Source organism: Ranitomeya variabilis, chromosome 4, assembly GCF_051348905.1.
Source record: "Ranitomeya variabilis isolate aRanVar5 chromosome 4, aRanVar5.hap1, whole genome shotgun sequence".
NCBI classification, from domain to species: Eukaryota; Metazoa; Chordata; class Amphibia; order Anura; family Dendrobatidae; genus Ranitomeya; species Ranitomeya variabilis.
In genome coordinates, this window is record NC_135235.1 from 106,963,335 (window position 1) to 106,987,600 (window position 24,266).

General features: G+C 41.3%; 1 protein-coding gene across 1 annotated transcript in view; it reads left to right on the top strand.

Annotated features, from left to right (window-relative positions):
* TM9SF3 (transmembrane 9 superfamily member 3) overlaps positions 1–14,542 on the top strand; it is a 75,287-nt gene extending 60,745 nt beyond the window's left edge. Inside the window, exons 10-15 of the mRNA XM_077259077.1 lie at positions 3,259–3,398; positions 4,357–4,425; positions 7,380–7,526; positions 8,984–9,067; positions 10,592–10,668; positions 12,485–14,542. Of these exons, the coding sequence (XP_077115192.1) occupies positions 3,259–3,398; positions 4,357–4,425; positions 7,380–7,526; positions 8,984–9,067; positions 10,592–10,668; positions 12,485–12,552 (585 nt within the window). The 3' untranslated portion in view covers positions 12,553–14,542. The remainder of the gene's footprint in view (positions 1–3,258; positions 3,399–4,356; positions 4,426–7,379; positions 7,527–8,983; positions 9,068–10,591; positions 10,669–12,484) is intronic.
* The last annotated feature ends 9,724 nt before the right edge of the window (positions 14,543–24,266 follow it).

Here is a 24,266-nt window from a genome sequence, read left to right on the forward strand (position 1 = left end):
TTTGTTTTTTGGTTTTTTTTAACTCTGTTATCTTTTGGTGTAGTGTAATTTTTTATTCCTCACTGATGTGACATGCGTTTAGGTTGGATGCTTGCATTTGATGGCTTAAGGAAGAAATAAAAAAAAAAATTAAAATACACATGTATGGTTACTCCACATCCGTAAAAGTTTGATCTATCAAAATATAAAAAGAATTAACTGATCTGTAAATGCTCTATTGACAATATGGATCAAAAATGCAGAATTGTGGTCTTTGGTCACCACAACACCTTAAAAAAAAAAAGTAATCAAACCAGTGTCTACCCCCTAAATGGGAACAATAAACACCTCAGCTCAAGGTGCAAATAAAACAATGTCACACCACTCCTCACTCAAAAAATGGAAGTGTTACGGGTCGCAAAGAATAAAGCAAACAATTTTTTTTTTTTTTGTTACCGTGCATATTTTCGTTTTTGTTTTTTTCTTCCCACCACATCATAAAAAAAAGTTCTATGCATGACTGGTATTGCCATAATCATACTGACCTGGAGGATGATATTGTCAGGTCGCTAACCTTAAAGTGGACACTCAAAACTATAAATAAAAAATAAATAGCGGAGTTGCACTATTTTTTCCCCCCAATTTTGCCGCTCTTGGATTTTTTTTCCTGCTTTCCAGTACATAATAAAATGAGCAGTGGTGTTCAAAAGTACAACTTGTCCTGCAAAAATCAAGCCCTCCTACGGCTTTGTGGACTGAAAACTTAGTTATGACTCTGGGGAAAAAGGCAAGGAAAAATGAGCGCAAAAAAATACTCAATGCCACCTTTACCTTAAGCCCCAAATCCTGCAGCATGTGTACTTGATATCTGCTCACTAACCACTAGATGGCCCCCTGAGCTTAGCCTGCGCATGGGTCAGCCACAAGGGGCGCTGTGCTTATTCTGCATATACTGCGAGCTGAAGTCCTCATGACTTGGCAATGAGGTATTTTTGGTAATTACTTACTAGACATGTCATTCCAGAAGTAGTGGTAAGACCAATTTTAGAAAGTGATCAAAAGTTTCTTTGCTGATTCTGCTGGAATTTAATTTTCTTGATAATACAAGCAAGGATGGCCATTCATTGCAGTAAAGCTGCTAAGCTGACTTGTGATATGTGCTGAATGCTCCATTCTTGCTTATTGCTGGTACAGTAATCTGATTCACAGATCAGGAATGCTCGCAGCACGGCAATCCCCTCCATTAAAGATTGCTTTTTGGTTTTGTGATTCCCTTTAATCCAGCTCTTCATTTACGCTCACAAGTTTGTGTTTGACCTAGAGTTCCCTCTTCATTTTGCATGTTAATTGGGGTCACCCAAGGATTTCTCTCTTCTAAGAAAAACATAACCTAAGCCTTACATCTTCCATGTCTGGATTTTGTCCAAAGTAATCGTACCCATGCACTTTGCTTACAAATGTACACTTGCTCTGACTTGTAAGCTTCAATTAATATTCCATAAGTGTGGGGTATGCACTGCAGCCGTAGATTTACAGCCGCTGTAAAAATTCCCCATGGTTCTCATGGCTTTAAGTGGCCGAATGCGGGCATTTTTTATGTGGGGCCAGCAAGGCAAGTATACCAGAAGTGTTAGGTGGGCTTGAATGGTCATGGAAAGGACCTTCTCTTTGAATCGGGCTTTTCTGTTTTTAAGCGATTTTCCCAGCATATTTCTGATTGCAACTCTGCAAGATGACCGCCCTCTAAATCATTTACCGAAATGATCATTTTTTATAATCTGGGTGACAAGAATTTAAGAAAACCTTATCCAATTCTAATTGACAAATAAGATAAAAAAATATATATATATATGTGTGTGTGTATATATAGATGTATGTATGTATATATATATATATATATATATATATATATATGTATATATATATATATATATATATATATATATATATATATATATATATATAATCTCTCCCCTTTTACACTGTAAAGTGTTTGAAATGGCTTCTGTGAAGATATTTAAAGGGAACCTGTCACCCTGTTTTTTCCGTATGAGATAAAAAATACTGTTAAATAGGGCCTGAGCTGTGCATTACAATAGTGTATTTTGTGGACCCCGATTCCCCACCTATGCTGCTGAAATACGTTACCAAAGTAGCCGTTTTCGCCTGTCAATCAGGCTGGTCTGGTCAGATGGGCATGGTGTCTTCCCCCAGATCTTGCTTATTTTTCCGTTGGTGGCGTAGTGGTGTGCGCATGCCCAAGTCCAGAATCCACTGCACAGGGGAGGGAAAAGAGCGCGATCTGCGCTATTCCCCTGGTGATCGGTGGGGGCGGCCATCTTCCTGTGGCCGCGCGTGCGCAGATGGAGCGCTCTGCTGCCCGGGGCTTCAGGAAAATGGCCGCGGGATGCCGCGCGTGCGCAGATGGAGATCGCGGCGGCCATTTTCCTGAAGCCGAGATGCGAACTCTGCTTCAGGAAAATGGCCACCGCGATCGCCATCTGCGCACACGCGGCATCCCGCGGCCATTTTCCTGAAGCCCCGGGCAGCAGAGCGCTCCATCTGCGCACGCGCGGCCACAGGAAGATGGCCGCCCCCACCGATCACCAGAAACAGCGATGTCACCACGCCCATCTGACCAGACCAGCCTGATTGACAGGCGAAAACGGCTACTTTGGTCACGTATTTTGGCAGCATAGGTGGGGAATCGGGGTCCACAAAATACACTATTGTAACGCACAGCTCAGGCCCTATTTAACAGTATTTTTATCTCATACGGAAAAAACGGGGTGACAGGTGCCCTTTAACTATTTGGCAATTAGGATGAAAAGTATGGAAATAAAACTCAGAACGTTCCGGCTTCAATGGATAACTATATCTAGAATCTGGCAGGCTTTCCATATAAGACATTGTCTTATGCCATTAACTAGCAATGTAGTTGCGTGGATTATAACACTTTCAGCTGACGCTTGATCTTTCCTTTTGCCACATATATTTCCTTTCCTTGCCTTCTTTGGTCAGAACTCACCATAGTCATCAGTTAGGAAAATAGACATGTGATGTGCTACAAGCCGCTTACTGTCCAACCGGTATTACTGTATAACGCGGCTCTGTTATTCACGGTGTATTCTACTTTTACAGCTTATTAGAACAGCAGGTTTGCCAATAATTGCATTTGGACTAATTGATTGTTTCGCAGGAAATGTATTTAACAACAAGTGGAATTAATGCTAGATGTTGGGAATGAGCACTTACTAATTCACCTTATCTTGCTCTTAGGTTGCTGTGTGCTGCATTTGTTTCTTTGTGATTCTTCCATTGAACTTGGTGGGCACGATCCTTGGTCGCAATTTGGCAGGTCAGCCAAACTTCCCTTGTCGCGTCAATGCTGTTCCCCGACCCATTCCAGAGAAGAAATGGTAAGATGTTTTGTGTTATTTCTTCTTAATAAGTTCACAGTACCATAGTACTTACAGTGCTCTTCTATCGTTCCATCTCTACTGTTTTATTTAATTTTTACCAACTTCCTGTCAACATTTTGGTTGAGATTACCCAGTGCATGCTGGGATACCCAAACAAGACGTCATCAGGGGCAAATGCTGCCGTCCCTGCCACAAGCCTCTGTGCCCAGCCTGAAATGAAGCGTCATCAGTGACATCAGTTTCAGAGACACTGCTAGTCGCTGCTGTACTGAAAATGCGTCTGCTGTCAATTGACGTATGCTCAGTTAGATCTTGTCACCGCGCAATATTTTTTTTTTTTAATGCACAGTGACAGTGCACTCTCACCTTCAGCTCTAATGAGAAGTGATGAACCGGCAAGAGACGCACCCTCAGTGCACATTGTACGGACATTACCTGGTGTGCAGGGAAAGCAGGGGCCAGCCCCGTCACTGAAGGTGACGTCACTGTTCAGTCAAAAAATTTTTGCAGTGACAAGATCCTACTCAGCATATGTCAGAATTGAAAACCGGCGCAGGGACTAGCCCAGCCCTTGTAACAGAGGTCACAGATGAGGCTTTGTTTCAGGTTCGTACAGAGGCATCTATAACATCTGCCCCCGATAACGTCTCATTTGAGTATCCAAGCATGCACTGGGGATTCTCAAACATCATGAAAGAGGAAGTAGGTAAAAAAAATGAGAATGGTAGGGAAGTTTTAATTAAAGTATAGTGGAAAAGCAATTAATTACACTAAATAGACTTTTAGGATTAAATCAGTGTTTGTTTTGGATCACCCCTTTAATTGGACACTATGTAGAGAAGCAGCAGTCAATGTATCACTCATAAAGCTTTGATTTGATGCTAGAAATAGTTTTCTAAAAGTAAGCTTGATGTTTCCATATGTGGAAAACCTAAAATGTTTGTGGTGTTCACAGGTTCATGGAGCCAGCGGTCATTGTATGCCTGGGGGGAATACTACCGTTTGGATCCATTTTTATTGAAATGTAAGTGCTATTCACCGTTTCATTAATCTTCACGCCTCTTGTTCTTTTTTTGCTCACTGTTGTCAGAGCCACTTGGACTAGTTAAAGGGGTTGTCAACTACCGGGACAACCTCGTTTTGATCTAAATGTTTGGCCCTGATAATATGAAAAAAAAAAAAAGCCTATACTCTCCTCCGTTGTCTGCACTCGCGGTCCTAGAGCTCTCATGCAGTTGTAACCGTAATTTTTGTGCAGGGAAACAAAGAGAAAAATAAAAAAAAACTGAAACTGCAGAATCTGAGAGCACTACGTAGGGCAGAGACCCTGATTCCAATGATGTCACTTACTGTGCTGCTTGCTATAGTATCATTCTGATGAAGTGGGTCACAAGAGGGTTAGTAAACCTGCTGCCAGCTAGTGGGGGACCGGCATCGCCACCTGGGCAAGTTCTGGGACCCACTCGCTGTCGGCAGGGACATAACTGCAGCGGTTGCTGTTGCGACCCCCCAGCTGGTGAGGGGCCCGCCAACGCCAGCAAATACTTAAGCTGGATGTACGTCCTCAGCAATGCATGCTCCCTGACAATCAGAGGCCTGCAGCTGACGTCGTCGTGCATGTGGCAAGGGGCGCATTGCAGTGACCTCATGGGCTCCGGTCGCTTGCACGCTGAAGTCAGTTGTCAGCTTCAGAAGAAAACACTACAATGGATGTGATGTGAGCATTATACTACAGTGATGCGTATAGGTCCAGTAAGTGACACAATCGGGCAGCAAAAACCTGGCAACAGATTCCCTTTAATAAGTTGTAAGTATATCAAGCTGGTGCCACTGACACGCTAGACCAGGGATCCTCAAACTTTTTAAACAGGGGGGCCAGTTTACGGTCCCTCAGACCATTGGAGGGCCGGAATATAGTTTTTTTTAAAAAAAATATGAACAAATTCCTATGCACACTGCAGATATCTTATTTTGAGGTAAAAAAACAAAACCGGAACAAATACATTATTTAAAATGAAGAACAAGTAAAGTTAAAGCAACATACTTACCAGTATTTCAATGGGAACTATGGGCCTGCTTTTGGCTAATGAGATGGTCATTGTCCGGGCCCATATTTGAGATATATATGTATATGTACATATGTGTATATATGTATGTATATATGTGTGTGTGTGTGTGTGTGTGTGTATATATATATATATAAACAAAACAGAAAAATTAAAGCGGCGCTTAATATGTGATAACTCGCTGGGCTGCAAATTAGGACAAAAAACCACTCTTTTGTCAATTATAACCCATGAAGATGATCAAAATAAATTTGCGCACACTGCGAGAGTTTGAACAGAACCAGAAACTGTATACAATAAAATGGTAGTACAATGATATAATTCTAAATCCAAAGAACAACTTGCAATAGTACCAATGAAATTTATATGCAGTTGCCCAACCTAAGGACAATAAATATAGATATAAATACCCATGGATATGAAATAAAAAACATATATTATAGTAACCACCCACCAGAGTTGATAGATGAAACCAAATAATGAGATTGTATCCAGGAATGGCAACCTGTGCAGGGAATAGCTGGACTTATTTGCATAGAATGCTAGTCACTGGAGGATCAGAGTCTGATTAGTCGAAAAGTATATATATGATTCCCACTTCTAGAAAAGTCTCCACGATAAGATGGGAAGCTTACAATTCTCGTTTTCTAGAACATGCATGAAAAAAGTAAAAAATGCTGTGAAAGAACTACGTTACGTGAAGCAGCCCCGGCCGGTGGCAATGCTTCAATACCAAAAGACAGAGCTGCGTGCTGCAGACGGATTAAGCCTAGTCATAAATCTGCTGTGTGCACGCAGCCTGTTATCTTAAGTTGGAGCTCACGTGTTAAGGAGAAGAGACGATGTTCCTTCTTCGGTGCTGTAGATCTCCGGCGTCCTGTAGTTATGACTTCTAAGCCTGGTCACTTGCTTCCTCACAGTGTGTGCACCTTGCGGTGAATGGAGCAGGACCTAATGTGACGTCACTAGTCACGTGGAGCCTCAGGACAGACTGGAAACCCAGCGGTGAAGAGATACGGATAGCATAGAGGACCAAATCCTACGCGTTTCGGAAAGAACGCTTTTCTTCATCAGGGATCATATATATATACAGCGCTACAATAACAATATACCAGCAATAAAATTGCCCGCACTTAGACATGCAGAGTGCACTGCCCATCAATGCAGGTTGATCAGTGCCCATCAATGCAGCCTTGCCAGTCCATATCCTTTCAGACTGGTGGAACTCTGCTTTTATCTCCAGCTCAGACTGGTGTGGTGCGAGAGTCCCCAATAGGCAGTATAGGTCACAAATAGGCAGCATAGTCCCCAATAGTCAGGTAAATGTCGCCAAAGGCAGCATAATCCCCAATAGGCAGGTAAATGTCGCCAAAGGCAGCATAGTCCCCAATAGGCAGGTAAATGTCGCCAAAAGGCAGCATAGTCCTCAATAGGCAGGTAAATGTCGCCAAAAGGCAGCATAGTCCTCAATAGGCAGGTAAATGTCCCCAGTAGGCAGCATAGGTTGCCAACTGGCATGATAGACCGGACCAAGCGTTAAAAAAAAGAAAAAAAATAGTATTCCCCTATGTCCCCCTCTGCTCTGAAGAGGGGCCTGCTTGACTCCGTCTTCCTTCTTCCGGCACAGGCGGTGTGATGACACATATAGTCTGTGCTGCATATGGAGGGCCGCGCATCGCCTTTCCTTGCCGCCTCATCGTTCCTCCCGCGATTACAGGGCCCGCCGGCATTGAACTGTACTGAAGTTCAATGTCTGCCAGGCCCAGGGGCCTGATAAATGTCCTCGGCGGGCCGCATGTGGCCTGCGAGCCGTAGTTTGAGGACCCCTGCGCTAGACCAATGGAATAGTGTTTTGATTTTTGTTTTTTTTCTTCATTGAGTGATGTGATATTTTAATTGCTTTTCCTTGCAGGTATTTCATCTTTACGTCCTTCTGGGCATATAAGATCTACTATGTGTATGGCTTCATGATGTTAGTACTGGTCATTCTCTGCATTGTGACCGTGTGTGTAACGATTGTATGTACATACTTCCTACTAAACGCCGAAGACTACAGGTGGTAAGTCCTATAACAAATATTTCTACGCCTACATATATGTGCTTTTATCTTACACTTAGTCCACTGTACCTACTCTGCTGGGGCACGCGATCATTTTATACAATGCCCGTGAGTAATCCAGCTAGCTTTCCTGGTTCCTGAGAGCAATACCTGCATGTAACTTAATTTTTATTTCTTATTAAAAAAATATATATATCCTTGCTGCTCCGTCGCCGCTGCTTTAGTTGTCCTATCTAATCTGTTTTCTTTCCTAAAGCTCCTCATCTGCTGTGTACCCACATGACCGCTGCAGCCCATCATTGCTTTCAGCAGTGATGCCTGTTTATATAGCACAAGACCTTTTTATGCCAGTGATTGGGTAGACAGCATGTGGTCAACAAAGGGAAGTAAAATGGGAGACCACTGTAGTATCGGGGGTTTGATATGAACTTTGCATATATAATGCATTTTTATTTTACCATAACTATTTTGATACAAGTATTTTATATCCACTTTTCCCACTGCTTTATATGGCACATTTATCTGTATGCCCACCCAAAAAAATACAATTACGTAGTTTCAGAAGAGCACTGGCCTTCTTGGCTTTGATGCTACTGTAAGTGCAAAGCCTCTCTGTATGGGTCATAAAGAATATCATCTGAAATGTAAAGCCGGACCTGCATGGATGGTTTTTTAACACTTTGTGGTTGAAGTTGACGCTTGGACAGATCACATTTTGTAGCATAAAGTGTTTGTGACCACAATATACTCTAGTTCTAGTCTGTGTCTTTAAACGCCTGACTGCAGTGCTTGTGCCCATACAGCAGTGCCTAGGCTCTATTACATCACTGTGATAGCAGGAAAATGACGGCAGGGCCGGAACGATCAATCAACAGACCCCGACCCCATGCCCCTACACTGGTGGTGGTCTTACATTAAACCAGCTCAGGAGCAAGTCTATCCGATAACGCGTGCAGGTGCTCACCAGAATGTAAAATCCCTCTTCTTTATTTGGTAGAAAACTTTAAAACGACAACAGGACGAGGAGGCAGAGAAAGGCAGCGTGGGAGCGTCCATGGCAATGTTCCATTGCGCTTCAACAGGCCGGTTCCACGCTGCCGATCTGAGCCTCCCCGGCCCCTTACCATTTTCATTTTTTACTAAATAAAAATGGATTTTACATACTGGTGAGTGCCTTCTTGCAAAAAAAAAAAAGTTGTGGTTTCCTGGATGAATTACTGTATTTTCTTACAACTACAAAGCAAATTTGTGATCAGTGTCCCACTGGATGTTAGGAAACAGTGAGATGTTATCCTAGCGCACCGTAGATCGATCGGTGTGGCTCTGGTTTTCTAGTTCTGGACTTAAAATTGTTAACATAACAAATGCCATTAGTATTTAGGATATATTTCAGAATTTTTTTGGTGCTGTGTATGTAGATGTGTAGATTAACTACTTCATTTTTTTTTGTCTCTCAGGCAATGGACAAGTTTCCTTTCTGCCGCCTCCACTGCAATCTATGTTTACATGTATTCATTTTACTATTACTTTTTCAAAACAAAGTAAGTAATTATTGTGCTTGGTTCCTTATTCTGGCAGATGTTAATAGCACAAAATAGGAATCTTCCGAATGCAAAATATAAGGGCTCTTACAGACGTCCGAGATCATCGGTCCGACCCCGTATCACATTGCATGTACCGACTGTGCGTCTCCTGAACCAAGCATGACCACTGTAAAGCCAGTCTGTGGTGATCACGAACGTCTGAAAGAGGCCTTACTGGAAAAAGAATGCTTAAAGGGGTATTCCCATCTCTAATATCCTATCCCAATATGCAGTAGGTGTAATAATATTAGCAAATGCCCCCAATTAGTAACGTAGTATAGTTTTTCTGATTTGCTATGTCTTTCCTTATGTGCAGGCATTGCAGGACCTTGGGTATCCATTATGACCCCTGATATAAGTTAGCTAGTTGCTAAAGGTCATAACATCTAAGGCTAGTTTCACACTAGCGTTAACTGCAATACGTCGCAAATGCGTCGTTTTGCCGAAAATACGCATCCAGCAAAAGTTCTTGCTGGATACGTTTTTTCGTCATAGACTAACATTAGCGACGCATTTGCGACGCATTGCCAAACGTCGCGTCCGTTTTGCGACGCTTGGGCGTGTGGTAGCGGACCGTCGGGAGAAAAAAACGTTTTTTGCTCCCGGCGGTCCACTGTTTCCGACCGCGCATGCGCGGCCGGAACTCCGCCCCCCCGTGGGAAAAATGCATCCGCTGCCCCCGTTGTGCGGCGGAGACCACCCTAGCGTCGGGAACGTCGGCCCGACGCACAGCGACGGGTTGTTCCCGACGCTAGTGTGAAACTAGCCTAAGGGTCTCTGCTTTTATTTGAGATGAATCTGTGCTGCACTTTATGTAAATGCTCAGTAGTGATCAGTGCTGTGGAGTCGAAGGTATGGCTTACCGACTCCACACCCTGATACCTAACTTCCTGCAATCCCTGCACATGAGGAAAAAGACATAGCGAATCAGAAAAACTATTCTAAATTTCTAACTGGAGGTATTTGCTAATATTATTACACTTGCTACATATTGGGATATGATCTTAGAGATGGGAATACCCCTTTAAATAAATTGTCATAGACTCCTGTTCAGGAATGGAGGAGCCGACACGAAGTAAAGTCAGCAGCTCAGTCCACCCACTCCATTTACTTACAGGGGTCGGTGCAGTTCTGGCTCCCCATAGTGCCTCAGGAGCAGGCTATAGTCTGAAAGTAATGGCTGCATCCATTGCTAGAACTGTCGCCATCATTGCAGTAGTGCCTGACAGCAGTGGGCACCATACTAGTGGAAAATGGCCCAGGCTGCGTAGTTACCCATCTCTGACATGTATTGTAGCAGTGTACAGAGGTTGTCCTCACTGACCTCAGTCCCCAGAGCTCACAATCTACGGTATATTTCAAATTAATCAATTATGAAATGTTGTGAATATGTCAACTTATACTTTTTTTCAGCGAATATACATAGACATGTTGTTTTTTTCTGTAATTACCATAATTTTCTTTTCATTCCTTTCCCACTAGAATGTATGGATTGTTTCAAACATCATTTTACTTTGGATATATGGCAGTATTTAGCACAGCTTTGGGAATTATGTGCGGTGAGTATTTAGTGCCGTGTCAAATACATGCAATGTGTGTGTTTTCTTGGATACTGAGTCTAATATCAATGTTTTCAGTATTCTATCACTGGAAGTCCACTCTGATGGAATAGTGACAGCTATGGCTGATCAGCAGCCACGTGACATAACAATGTCACTCGAGCGCTGGGAGACACAGCAGTAAGATTTTACAATTGATGTTTGAGGTATTGATGCTAGACTTTTTGGGGGGGAGAGCGGCACAGACTGCAGCTGTTGAAAAGGGGTTGACAAGTAGTCAACAAACCCTTTAAGATAGCTGTAAATATACAACACAGTACAGAAAAGTAAGAGGGCTTTATTTTTATTTTTTTTTTACAAGTAGAGAACAGTGAAAATGGCTTTGATTTCAGAGTGGTGTTTTAATTCCCAGAAATTAAAGCCATTCTGTGATTGGTTATTATAAACATTTTGACCTTTCTTGTCATGCGTTTTCCACCTTACTTTTTTTGACTGTGGATACCTTTTGACATGGAAAAAATGTTAACATATTTTAGAGGTTACTTTTTAGTTACGTAAATTGTGCCTGATTTCATTCATTTATTTTAAAGTTTCATTTTTTTTTCTTTTGTGGGAGTGTCTCTCTCGGTAATATAGGCAGAATGCGAGATTGCTGTTTCATTATCTTATGTATCAGCACAGCTTCTATCCTGCACTTAATTTTTGTACGCTTTCCTCCTTTTCTGTAGTCTGTTTTCTCTGCCTTCCCTGACATTGTCCAGACCTTTTTATCTCTCCAGTTCTTGGAGATTTTTCTTTTACAAACTTTTTTCTGCTGCTTGCTATCTGTAACAATGAAAGAAAGGAGGTGGGAGAGCAGAGAGCCATCGGGGAGGAGAAGGAGCTTTACCCGATTTTGTATCCGCAAAATAAGACATTTTTTGAATGAAAGTATTTTGTAAGTTTTCTTTGTATTAGGAAACAATTTAACAGTAGAAATTCTGTGCAATTAGCATGATACCACATCTGCATAGAGTAAAGTTAAACAAAATGATCTCAACATAATAGAAAATTGTGACAAACTTTTTTAGTTATTTTTTTTTTAATTTTGCTGAGACAATTCTGTTACTTAGTTGCTGGAGCTGTGAGAGGGGCCTGCATTATGTAGTTAAAATTATGATCTCCCGGCCTATGGAGTACAAACATATATCGCTGATGGGATCCTTTTCAGTATGCCCCTTGCTCCCATGGTAACTAGTGATGAGCAAATGTACTCGTTACTCGAGATTTTTCGAGCATGCTCGGTCCTCCCGAGTATTTTTTAGTGCTCGGAGTTTATTTTCTTGCCGCAGCTGAATGTTTTACATCTGATAGCCAGCATAAGTACATGTGGGGGTTGCCTGGTTACTAGGGAATCCCCACATGTACTTATGCTGGCTAACAGATGTAAATCATTCAGCTGCAGCAAGAAAAACTAAAACTCCGAGCATGCTCGAGAAATCTCGAGTAACAAGTATATTCGCTCATCACTAATGGTAACCGATTGGCACCCCAAAATCTCATTGTGGGGAGCCGATAGGCACTGAATGTGCAGGCACACAGCGGAACCATTTAAATGCTAATGTCAAAGATTGATAGTGGCATCTGAATGGTTAAACAGCACCTGGAGATGGCTCAGGTCGCTGCTGTCTGTCCGGTGCTGGCTGTGCAGTGCGCACGTGCTTCCTACATCGGGAAGGGTTGTGGAAGTGTTAGCTGACAGGTCAGTCTGTAGACAGCAGTTATGGCGTAGGTCATTATCGGACGCCCTCTGATTACATTTATTTCTCTCTTCTAGGAGCGATTGGTTACATGGGAACAAGTGCCTTTGTCCGGAAAATTTACACTAATGTGAAGATTGACTGACTAAGCCATCTGGCGGAAATAAGAACTGTGGATCAGTTAATTTTTTTTTTTCTCCCTTCGGCCGGGGGTGAAACATGCACATTAGTGCCAGAAAAGATTGGGTTTTAACACCGGGTACTGGCTTAAAATGACATCTATTTCATTGATCCTAGTTTTCTTACAGACTACTCTTGCCAACAAGTCACAGCAAATGCTCGGATTATATGCAGTAAGCAGTTACTACAATACATGGCTAATCTTCCCCCACCCCCCAAAAAAATCCACAAGCTCATAAAAGATGAATAGACTAGCTCTCTTCAGTGAAGAGGACTCGCGGTTTATTTAATGCATTGGTTCCATTCAGTAAATAAGAGGGAATCTTGGCTGCTCCAACTAGTTGATTAGTAGTCTTCTTGGTACCTTCTAAACTGTCTAATATTGCTGTTCCAGGAAACTTCCTTTTCTCTCCTTTCCGTTGCCACTTTAGAAATGTATGTTGATATTTTTTGCCTGTGGGTGTCTTAATGGTTTTCTGTGTCCAATAACTTCCGCACCCCGGAAAAATAAAGAAATCTGCATGTAATGTCGGCTTCTCATGCACTTGGACCAATCTCCCACGTATTTATCTCTGAAAGAACACAATGAAACTGCATTTAAGAATCCATGTAAAGGACTGAAAGCAAATGTTCTCCGCCCTGCAGTTGACTGTAAATTGTAAAATCATTAAACGGAATAGAATTTGTTTTTAAGGCCGTTTTGTGGTCTGCAGAAAGACATTTTAACTCCACTGTAGTCACAACCCTCTCCTTCCAATGTTGATTTTGGTTTGTTGTCTGTCTTGACATAATGTTTTCTAATTGTTTTTTTTTCCTCTGTTTTGTTGGGGGCTCAGTGAAGGCTTTACTTTAAAATATGAAAGGGGAATTACATGTATATAACATTAAATAATGTAACTTAGGTTTAGATCCTAATTGTATTTGGATGTACAGGTTTATTACAGATTTTTTTTCTTTTTTTTTTTAAAGATGATTCTATGTACAAAAATCTGTGGCGTCAGGTGGCTTTTCACATCTTGCCTGCCATTGCATGAGATATTGGTTTTCCTTCATGGAGTGTGTATGTTGGGTTTTATTTTATTTAATTTTTTTTTTTCATTTTTTTTTTTCTTTCTGAAGATCTTACACAGGAAAGATTTGTAATTTAGAACATTTAATTTTTGTTAATGCTGTCTGGACACTTGTGTAACATCTGAAGCATTGGGGCTTTAGAGTGTTCAGAAAACTGAAATAAAATTTTCAGACAAAACCATTCTGGATGAGATCCTTGTTTTCATTTTTTTGGGATGTACTGTCTCAGAAACCAGTGGATAGTATGGCACTCGCGCCCCTCCCCACGGTGGCCGTGTTTTACAGTACCACTCTAGATGTTCTGGGGAACAAGAGGTGGCACTCTTACTAGTGATGAGCGAGCGTGCTCGAATATGGCGTTATCTGATCATGCTCGTGTGTTATCAGAGTGTCTTCGGCATGCTCGAATAATATGTTTGAGTCCCCGCGACACGTCTCCTCGGCTGTTTGACGGCCGCAACACATGAGGGGGTTGCCTAACAAACGGGGAATCCCTGCATGTGTTGCGACTTTCTAGCAGCCGCAGGGACTCACATTTTTCGAGCACACCGAAGACACTCTAACACTCGAGCATGCTCCGATAACGTCTTGTCCAAGCACGTCCGCTCATCATGAATTCCTACCACACTTTTATATTAGATATTTGCACTGATGATTTTGAAACAATAGCTTTGCTAAATCCTTTGCTCTATTTATTCTTTGTTTTTCCTCACTCACTGTATAATAGGGGCAGGTCGGGAAATAAAGTGATCTTAAAATAGTGAATTACAATTGTACTTCATGTGGAAACATTTGTAAAATGTAATTATTTTATTTCTATCTCCTCTTTTTAATCATAAGCCAATTTGTGCTGGTTCCAATAAAGTTGATCAAGGGACATTGAACCTAAAGTCTTGCTGTGTCAGGCTTAAAAGTGGTTTTATATAAAGTTTAGCTTTGTGTAATGAAGTTATGCAGCTTTTTTCTGGTATACTTGCCGTTTCTCATCATTTTCTTAATTTCTGGATATAAGCAAGGAGGTTTCCATTCACTGACCGAAAACAGAAGCTGAAACCTGGTGCAAAACTGAAGCTAAGAGTAGAGTTGAGTGAATTGTTTTTGCAATATTCACCGAACACAGCCGAACGTCATTGGGGTCAATGGGAGTAGAAATGAACGAATATGTTCAGAATCGATTGTCAAAACATAAATTCGGCAAGATTAAGGTACCAATATGGCATGAATATGGTAAAATCCAGATTCTGCTACCGATTACGAACATATTTGTACAGCACCATGGAATTAATGGTGCTATATAAATAAATATTTGCTCAACTCTAAGAGATTGCAACAGTTTCTTTAGTCTGCGCAAACTTCTGTGTGATAAACGCATCAGCAGCCCCAATGTTACTCCCGCCCTTAGTTTGGTAGTGAATTGAAGTGTATTGGAAAGATGCAGAACTTTTCATTAAAGGGTTTTCTGGCACTGAAGTGACCGATGCTGATGGCTTTTTGACAACACGCCTCTGCCGGTTGTGCACATTTCTCGGCAGGTGTGTGGTGTCATAATGTCATCTCCATCGATTTATTTCTGATGCCAGAATAAGTGGCATCAAATAGCCCCATTTAAAGGGAACCTGTCACCAGGTTTGTCCCATATAACCTTTTTGGCCACCGCTTCCCAGCCCTGTGTTGTTATTCTAGAATGCTGTACATAAGTCGCCAAGCCGGCCTGCTACAAAACAAAAAGACCTTTTTATTATACTCTCCTACGGCGCGGTCTGGTCCGGCATCCTTCTCTACTTTGTGTGGGCAGATCAAAGCACTGTTCTGCGCATGTGCGAGAAAAGGCCAAAGAGTTCTAACACATGCACACTACAGTACTTAGCCCTGTGTAGGAGCGCGATGCTGGACACCGTATGACATAGGATACGTCATCCATACAAAGCTGAGAAGGATAAGGACATCGCAAGGAGAAATGAGGTGCTGGACAAGACCAGTGACACCCATTGGTCCGGACCGCCCTGTAGGGGAGTATAACAAAATGGTTGGTTTTTTTTGCTTTGCAGGGCGGCTTGGATACTTGTATACAGCATTCCAGTATGCTGTAACAGGGATGAAAGGTGGCAGCCGTAGGGTATGTGGGAATAACCTGGTGACAGGTTCCCTTTTTAAAAGTGTGTTTAAGCATATATACACACACTATGGGCAGAAATGAATATGAACATTTATCTAACAATGGAAATGCATAATTATGCAATAAATATAGAAGAAAACTTACGGCGAAGGGCGCTGGTCCTGAGCAAAACAGAATCGTAAAAGGATCCGTCAATCAATGGCACAGATGTGATGGCCCTTTCTGAAACTGCAGCGACCAGGAGAGCCATTGGTTTTATCATAGGGGCATGCATACTGTGAGCTGTGGCTGTAAGCACGCTCCTTGGATCTATTGGAATCTTGCTCTACACTGATGTGCTGCAGAGTAATTAGAGCCGCTGCTCACACTATAGTGCACACCCCCATGACCGAAAGCCGGCGGCTCCTTGGAGGAAATAGGTGATTTCCGGGAGAGAAAGAACTTGTCTAGTAAGGCCGCATTGTTATAATAAATGTGCAGATAAGTAGTTTATCTGCAGGTAAGTTAGCATTTTCCGAGATGACTAGTACACTTCAAAGAAACCTCTGATAGAAAATAATACTCGTTTCAAGGGATTCCTGATCAGAGGTGTAAGAAATCTCTTAGGTATCAATTGCTGAATACATTACATGGTGGAGCTTTATGACATAAAAGTGGTGCTTTAAATAAATGATCAGAAAATAAATCACCGCATAAAAATGACAGTATCTGACTCCTGGCATGTTATATGGTGACATGTAAAACTTGATGAATTTGGGACTAAGGGCTCGCACGTCACCTTATAAATCTGAGGAGTGCTGTCCTAATGACCCATGTTACTCAATGAGGCAGGTCAAATAGCCATTTTTTTTTTTTTTGTACTGACAACTGTCAGAAAAAAAATCACAGTATGCTATCGTATGAGATTGCCCATTTAAGCCTATAGGTGCTGAGAAAAATTGGTTGCCACAGTATAGCTCCCGTACTTCTACTATGAGGCTGTTAATTTGTGTCATTAGTTTTGCATTAGTGTCAGAATTTGGCAGCATTGTGATCGTATGAAACTGACCCCTTAGTGGATCCAAGTTTTGAGGTTCATATGTGCAAAATATAAAAACTTTATTCCAGAGAAATCCATATTTTTATTATGTAAAAGAGCTGTGTAGATCTATGGACCAAACATAGAGAATCGTCCTCTAGGGCATATTTTAAATGGAAGGATGTTAAGTGTCAGACATGTACAGTTGTGGCCAAAAGTATTGACACCTCTGCAATTCTGTAAGATAATACTGAGTTTCTTCCTGAAAATGATTGCAAACACAAATTCTTTATTGTTGTTGTCTTCAGTTAACCCCTTTACCCCCAAGGGTGGTTTACACATTAATGACCGGGCCAATTTTTACAATTCTGACCACTGTCCCTTTATGAGGTTATAACTCTGGAATGCTTCAACAGATCCCCGTGATTCTGACATTGTTTTCTGGTGACCTATTGGGCTTCATGATAGTGGTAAAATTTCTTTGATATTACCTGCGTTTATTTGTGAAAAAAATGGAAATTTGGCAAAAATTTTGAAAATTTTGCAATTTTCCAACTTTGAATTTTTATGCCCTTAAATCACAGAGATATGTCACACAAAATACTTAATAATTAACATTTCCCACATGTCTACTTCACATCAGCACAATTTTGGAATCAAAATTTTTTTTTTGTTAGGGAAACAGTGAACAGTGAAAATGGCTTTGATTTCAGAGTGGTGTTTTAATTCCCAGAAATTAAAGCCATTCTGTGATTGGTTATTATAAACATTTTGACCTTTCTTGTCATGCGTTTTCCACCTTACTTTTTTTTGACTGTGGATACCTTTTGACATGGAAAAAATGTTAACATATTTTAGAGGTTACTTTTTAGTTACGTAAATTGTGCCTGATTTCATTCATTTATTTTAAAGTTTCATTTTTTTTTCTTTTGTGGGAGTGTCTCTCTCGGTAATATAGGCAGAATGCGAGATTGCTGTTTCATTATCTTATGTATCAGCACAGCTTCTATCCTGCACTTAATTTTTGTACGCTTTCCTCCTTTTCTGTAGTCTGTTTTCTCTGCCTTCCCTGACATTGTCCAGACCTTTTTATCTCTCCAGTTCTTGGAGATTTTTCTTTTACAAACTTTTCTCTGCTGCTTGCTATCTGTAACAATGAAAGAAAGGAGGTGGGAGAGCAGAGAGCCATCGGGGAGGAGAAGGAGCTTTACCCGATTTTGTATCCGCAAAATAAGACATTTTTTGAATGAAAGTATTTTGTAAGTTTTCTTTGTATTAGGAAACAATTTAACAGTAGAAATTCTGTGCAATTAGCATGATACCACATCTGCATAGAGTAAAGTTAAACAAAATGATCTCAACATAATAGAAAATTGTGACAAACTTTTTTAGTTATTTTTTTTTTTATTTTGCTGAGACAATTCTGTTACTTAGTTGCTGGAGCTGTGAGAGGGGCCTGCATTATGTAGTTAAAATTATGATCTCCCGGCCTATGGAGTACAAACATATATCGCTGATGGGATCCTTTTCAGTATGCCCCTTGCTCCCATGGTAACTAGTGATGAGCAAATGTACTCGTTACTCGAGATTTTTCGAGCATGCTCGGTCCTCCCGAGTATTTTTTAGTGCTCGGAGTTTATTTTCTTGCCGCAGCTGAATGTTTTACATCTGATAGCCAGCATAAGTACATGTGGGGGTTGCCTGGTTACTAGGGAATCCCCACATGTACTTATGCTGGCTAACAGATGTAAATCATTCAGCTGCAGCAAGAAAAACTAAAACTCCGAGCATGCTCGAGAAATCTCGAGTAACAAGTATATTCGCTCATCACTAATGGTAACCGATTGGCACCCCAAAATCTCATTGTGGGGAGCCGATGGGCACTGAATGTGCAGGCACACAGCGGAACCATTTAAATGCTAATGTCAAAGATTGATAGTGGCATCTGAATGGTTAAACAGCACCTGGAGATGGCTCAGGTCGCTGCTGTCTGTCCGGTGCTGGCTGTGCAGTGCGCACGTGCTTCCTACATCGGGAAGGGTTGTGGAAGTGTTAGCTGACAGGTCAGTCTGTAGACAGCAGTTATGGCGTAGGTCATTATCGGACGCCCTCTGATTACATTTATTTCTCTCTTCTAGGAGCGATTGGTTACATGGGAACAAGTGCCTTTGTCCGGAAAATTTACACTAATGTGAAGATTGACTGACTAAGCCATCTGGCGGAAATAAGAACTGTGGATCAGTTAATTTTTTTTTTTCTCCCTTCGGCCGGGGGTGAAACATGCACATTAGTGCCAGAAAAGATTGGGTTTTAACACCGGGTACTGGCTTAAAATGACATCTATTTCATTGATCCTAGTTTTCTTACAGACTACTCTTTCCAACAAGTCACAGCAAATGCTCGGATTATATGCAGTAAGCAGTTACTACAATACATGGCTAATCTTCCCCCACCCCCCAAAAAAATCCACAAGCTCATAAAAGATGAATAGACTAGCTCTCTTCAGTGAAGAGGACTCGCGGTTTATTTAATGCATTGGTTCCATTCAGTAAATAAGAGGGAATCTTGGCTGCTCCAACTAGTTGATTAGTAGTCTTCTTGGTACCTTCTAAACTGTCTAATATTGCTGTTCCAGGAAACTTCCTTTTCTCTCCTTTCCGTTGCCACTTTAGAAATGTATGTTGATATTTTTTGCCTGTGGGTGTCTTAATGGTTTTCTGTGTCCAATAACTTCCGCACCCCGGAAAAATAAAGAAATCTGCATGTAATGTCGGCTTCTCATGCACTTGGACCAATCTCCCACGTATTTATCTCTGAAAGAACACAATGAAACTGCATTTAAGAATCCATGTAAAGGACTGAAAGCAAATGTTCTCCGCCCTGCAGTTGACTGTAAATTGTAAAATCATTAAACGGAATAGAATTTGTTTTTAAGGCCGTTTTGTGGTCTGCAGAAAGACATTTTAACTCCACTGTAGTCACAACCCTCTCCTTCCAATGTTGATTTTGGTTTGTTGTCTGTCTTGACATAATGTTTTCTAATTGTTTTTTTTTCCTCTGTTTTGTTGGGGGCTCAGTGAAGGCTTTACTTTAAAATATGAAAGGGGAATTACATGTATATAACATTAAATAATGTAACTTAGGTTTAGATCCTAATTGTATTTGGATGTACAGGTTTATTACAGATTTTTTTCTTTTTTTTTTTTAAAGATGATTCTATGTACAAAAATCTGTGGCGTCAGGTGGCTTTTCACATCTTGCCTGCCATTGCATGAGATATTGGTTTTCCTTCATGGAGTGTGTATGTTGGGTTTTATTTTATTTTATTTTTTTCATTTTTTTTTTTTCTTTCTGAAGATCTTACACAGGAAAGATTTGTAATTTAGAACATTTAATTTTTGTTAATGCTGTCTGGACACTTGTGTAACATCTGAAGCATTGGGGCTTTAGAGTGTTCAGAAAACTGAAATAAAATTTTCAGACAAAACCATTCTGGATGAGATCCTTGTTTTCATTTTTTTGGGATGTACTGTCTCAGAAACCAGTGGATAGTATGGCACTCACGCCCCTCCCCATGGTGGCCGTGTTTTACAGTACCACTCTAGATGTTCTGGGGATCAAGAGGTGGCACTCTTACTAGTGATGAGCGAGCGTGCTCGAATATGGCGTTATCTGATCATGCTCGTGTGTTATCAGAGTGTCTTCGGCATGCTCGAATAATATGTTTGAGTCCCCGCGACACATGTCTCCTCGGCTGTTTGACGGCCGCAACACATGAGGGGGTTGCCTAACAAACGGGGAATCCCTGCATGTGTTGCGACTTTCTAGCAGCCGCAGGGACTCACATTTTTCGAGCACACCGAAGACACTCTAACACTCGAGCATGCTCCGATAACGTCTTGTCCAAGCACGTCCGCTCATCATGAATTCCTACCACACTTTTATATTAGATATTTGCACTGATGATTTTGAAACAATAGCTTTGCTAAATCCTTTGCTCTATTTATTCTTTGTTTTTCCTCACTCACTGTATAATAGGGGCAGGTCGGGAAATAAAGTGATCTTAAAATAGTGAATTACAATTGTACTTCATGTGGAAACATTTGTAAAATGTAATTATTTTATTTCTATCTCCTCTTTTTAATCATAAGCCAATTTGTGCTGGTTCCAATAAAGTTGATCAAGGGACATTGAACCTAAAGTCTTGCTGTGTCAGGCTTAAAAGTGGTTTTATATAAAGTTTAGCTTTGTGTAATGAAGTTATGCAGCTTTTTTCTGGTATACTTGCCGTTTCTCATCATTTTCTTGATTTCTGGATATAAGCAAGGAGGTTTCCATTCACTGACCGAAAACAGAAGCTGAAACCTGGTGCAAAACTGAAGCTAAGAGTAGAGTTGAGTGAATTGTTTTTGCAATATTCACCGAACACAGCCGAACGTCATTGGGGTCAATGGGAGTAGAAATGAACGAATATGTTCAGAATCGATTGTCAAAACATAAATTCGGCAAGATTAAGGTACCGATATGGCATGAATATGGTAAAATCCAGATTCTGCTACCGATTATGAACATATTTGTACAGCACCATGGAATTAATGGTGCTATATAAATAAATATTTGCTCAACTCTAAGAGATTGCAACAGTTTCTTTAGTCTGCGCAAACTTCTGTGTGATAAACGCATCAGCAGCCCCAATGTTACTCCCGCCCTTAGTTTGGTAGTGAATTGAAGTGTATTGGAAAGATGCAGAACTTTTCATTAAAGGGTTTTCTGGCACTGAAGTGACCGATGCTGATGGCTTTTTGACAACACGCCTCTGCCGGTTGTGCACATTTCTCGGCAGGTGTGTGGTGTCATAATGTCATCTGCATCGATTTATTTCTGATGCCAGAATAAGTGGCATCAAATAGCCCCATTTAAAGGGAACCTGTCACCAGGTTTGTCCCATATAACCTTTGGCCACCGCTTCTCAGCCCTGTGTTGTTATTCTAGAATGCTGTACATAAGTCGCCAAGCCGGCCTGCTACAAAACAAAAAGACCTTTTTATTATACTCTCCTACGGCGCGGTCTGGTCCGGCATCCTTCTCTACTTTGTGTGGGCAGATCAAAGCACTGTTCTGCGCATGTGCGAGAAAAGGCCAAAGAGTTCTAACACATGCACACTACAGTACTTAGCCCTGTGTAGGAGCGCGATGCTGGACACCGTATGACATAGGATACGTCATCCATACAAAGCTGAGAAGGATAAGGACATCGCAAGGAGAAAGGAGGTGCTGGACAAGACCAGTGACACCCATTGGTCCGGACCGCCCTGTAGGGGAGTATAACAAAATGGTTGTTTTTTTTTGCTTTGCAGGGCGGCTTGGATACTTGTATACAGCATTCCAGTATGCTGTAACAGGGATGAAAGGTGGCGGCCGTAGGGTATGTGGGAATAACCTGGTGACAGGTTCCCTTTTTAAAAGTGTGTTTAAGCATATATACACACACTATGGGCAGAAATGAATATGAACATTTATCTAACAATGGAAATGCATAATTATGCAATAAATATAGAAGAAAACTTTCGGCGAAGGGCACTGGTCCTGAGCAAAACAGAATCGTAAAAGGAACCGTCAATCAATGGCACAGATGTGATGGCCCTTTCTGAAACTGCAGCGACCAGGAGAGCCGTTGGTTTTATCATGGGGGCATGCATACTATCATGTGAGCTGTGGCTGTAAGCACGCTCCTTGGATCTATTGGAATCTTGCTCTACACAGATGTGCTGCAGAGTAATTAGAGCCGCTGCTCACACTATAGTGCACACCCCCATGACCGAAAGCCGGCGGCTCCTTGGAGGAAATAGGTGATTTCCGGGAGAGAAAGAACTTGTCTAGTAAGGCCGCATTGTTATAATAAATGTGCAGATAAGTAGTTTATCTGCAGGTAAGTTAGCATTTTCCGAGATGACTAGTACACTTCAAAGAAACCTCTGATAGAAAATAATACTCGTGTCAAGGGATTCCTGATCAGAGGTGTAAGAAATCTCTTAGGTATCAATTGCTGAATACATTACATGGTGGAGCTTTATGACATAAAAGTGGTGCTTTAAATAAATGATCAGAAAATAAATCACCGCATAAAAATGACAGTATCTGACTCCTGGCATGTTATATGGTGACATGTAAAACTTGATGAATTTGGAACTAAGGGCTCGCACGTCACCTTATAAATCTGAGGAGTGCTGTCCTAATGACCCATGTTACTCAATGAGGCAGGTCAAATAGCCATTTTTTTTTTTTTTGCACTGACTTGTCAGAAATAAAATCACAGTATGCTATCGTATGAGATTGCCCATTTAAGCCTATAGGTGCTGGGAAAATTTGGTTGCCACAGTATAGCTCCCGTACGTCTACTATGATGCTGTTAATTTGTGTCATTAGTTTTGCATTAGTGTCAGAATTTGGCAGCATTGTGATCGTATGAAACTGACCCCTTAGTGGATCCAAGTTTTGAGGTTCATATGTGCAAAATATAAAAACTTTATTCCAGAGAAATCCATATTTTTATTAATATGTAAAAGAGCTGTGTAGATTGTTGTGATCCTAATGGCAGAGGATCTCAGGGTCTTCAGCAAAGTCTGCAAACATAAAAACTAGCTCTTAGGGAAGTGGTAACTGAGCTGACCACATACCTGATCCTAGCCCACAAATAATAGCAGCCGGGGAACGTGCCTACGTTGGTTCTAGACGTCTTGCGCCAGCCGGAGATCTAACTAACCCTTTCAGAGAAAATACAGACCTCACTTGCCTCCAGAGAAAGATACCCCAAAGTAGATACAGGCCCCCAACAAATAATAACGGTGAGGTAAGAGGAAAGGACAAACGTAAGTATGAACTAGATTCAGCAAAGAGAGGCCCACTAAATAATAGCAGAAATATAGAAAGCGGACTTATGTGGTCAGCGAAAAACCCTACTAAAATATCCACGCTGAATATCCAAGAACCCCCGTACCGACTAACGGTATGGGGGGAGAATATCAGCCCCCTAAGAGCTTCCAGCAAAATCAGGAATCACATTATGAACAAGCTGGACAAAAAACAGAATAATACAAATAAACAAAAAACAAGAAAGCAGGACTTAGCTTATGTTGCAAAAATCAGGACCAGTAGACAAGAGCAACCAGACAAGGACTGATTACATGGATGCCAGGCAATGGACTAAGACTCCAGGAAGTTTAAATAGAAACACCCAGAGTCTTAACGAACAGGTGACTACCAACCTGGGGAAAGAGTATCCAAGAGCCATACCGCGAGTGACCACAAGAGGGAGCCCAAAAGTATAGTTCATAACAGTATGCCAGGCCACTGAATAGTTAATGCATTGCAGAAGTGGGATTAAAAGAAAAGAAAGAAGTTCTGAGTTGTTGTTTTTTTTTTTTTCTTCCTTCCCCTTTACCTCTGAATGGCTTGAAACTCTGCTGCAGACATG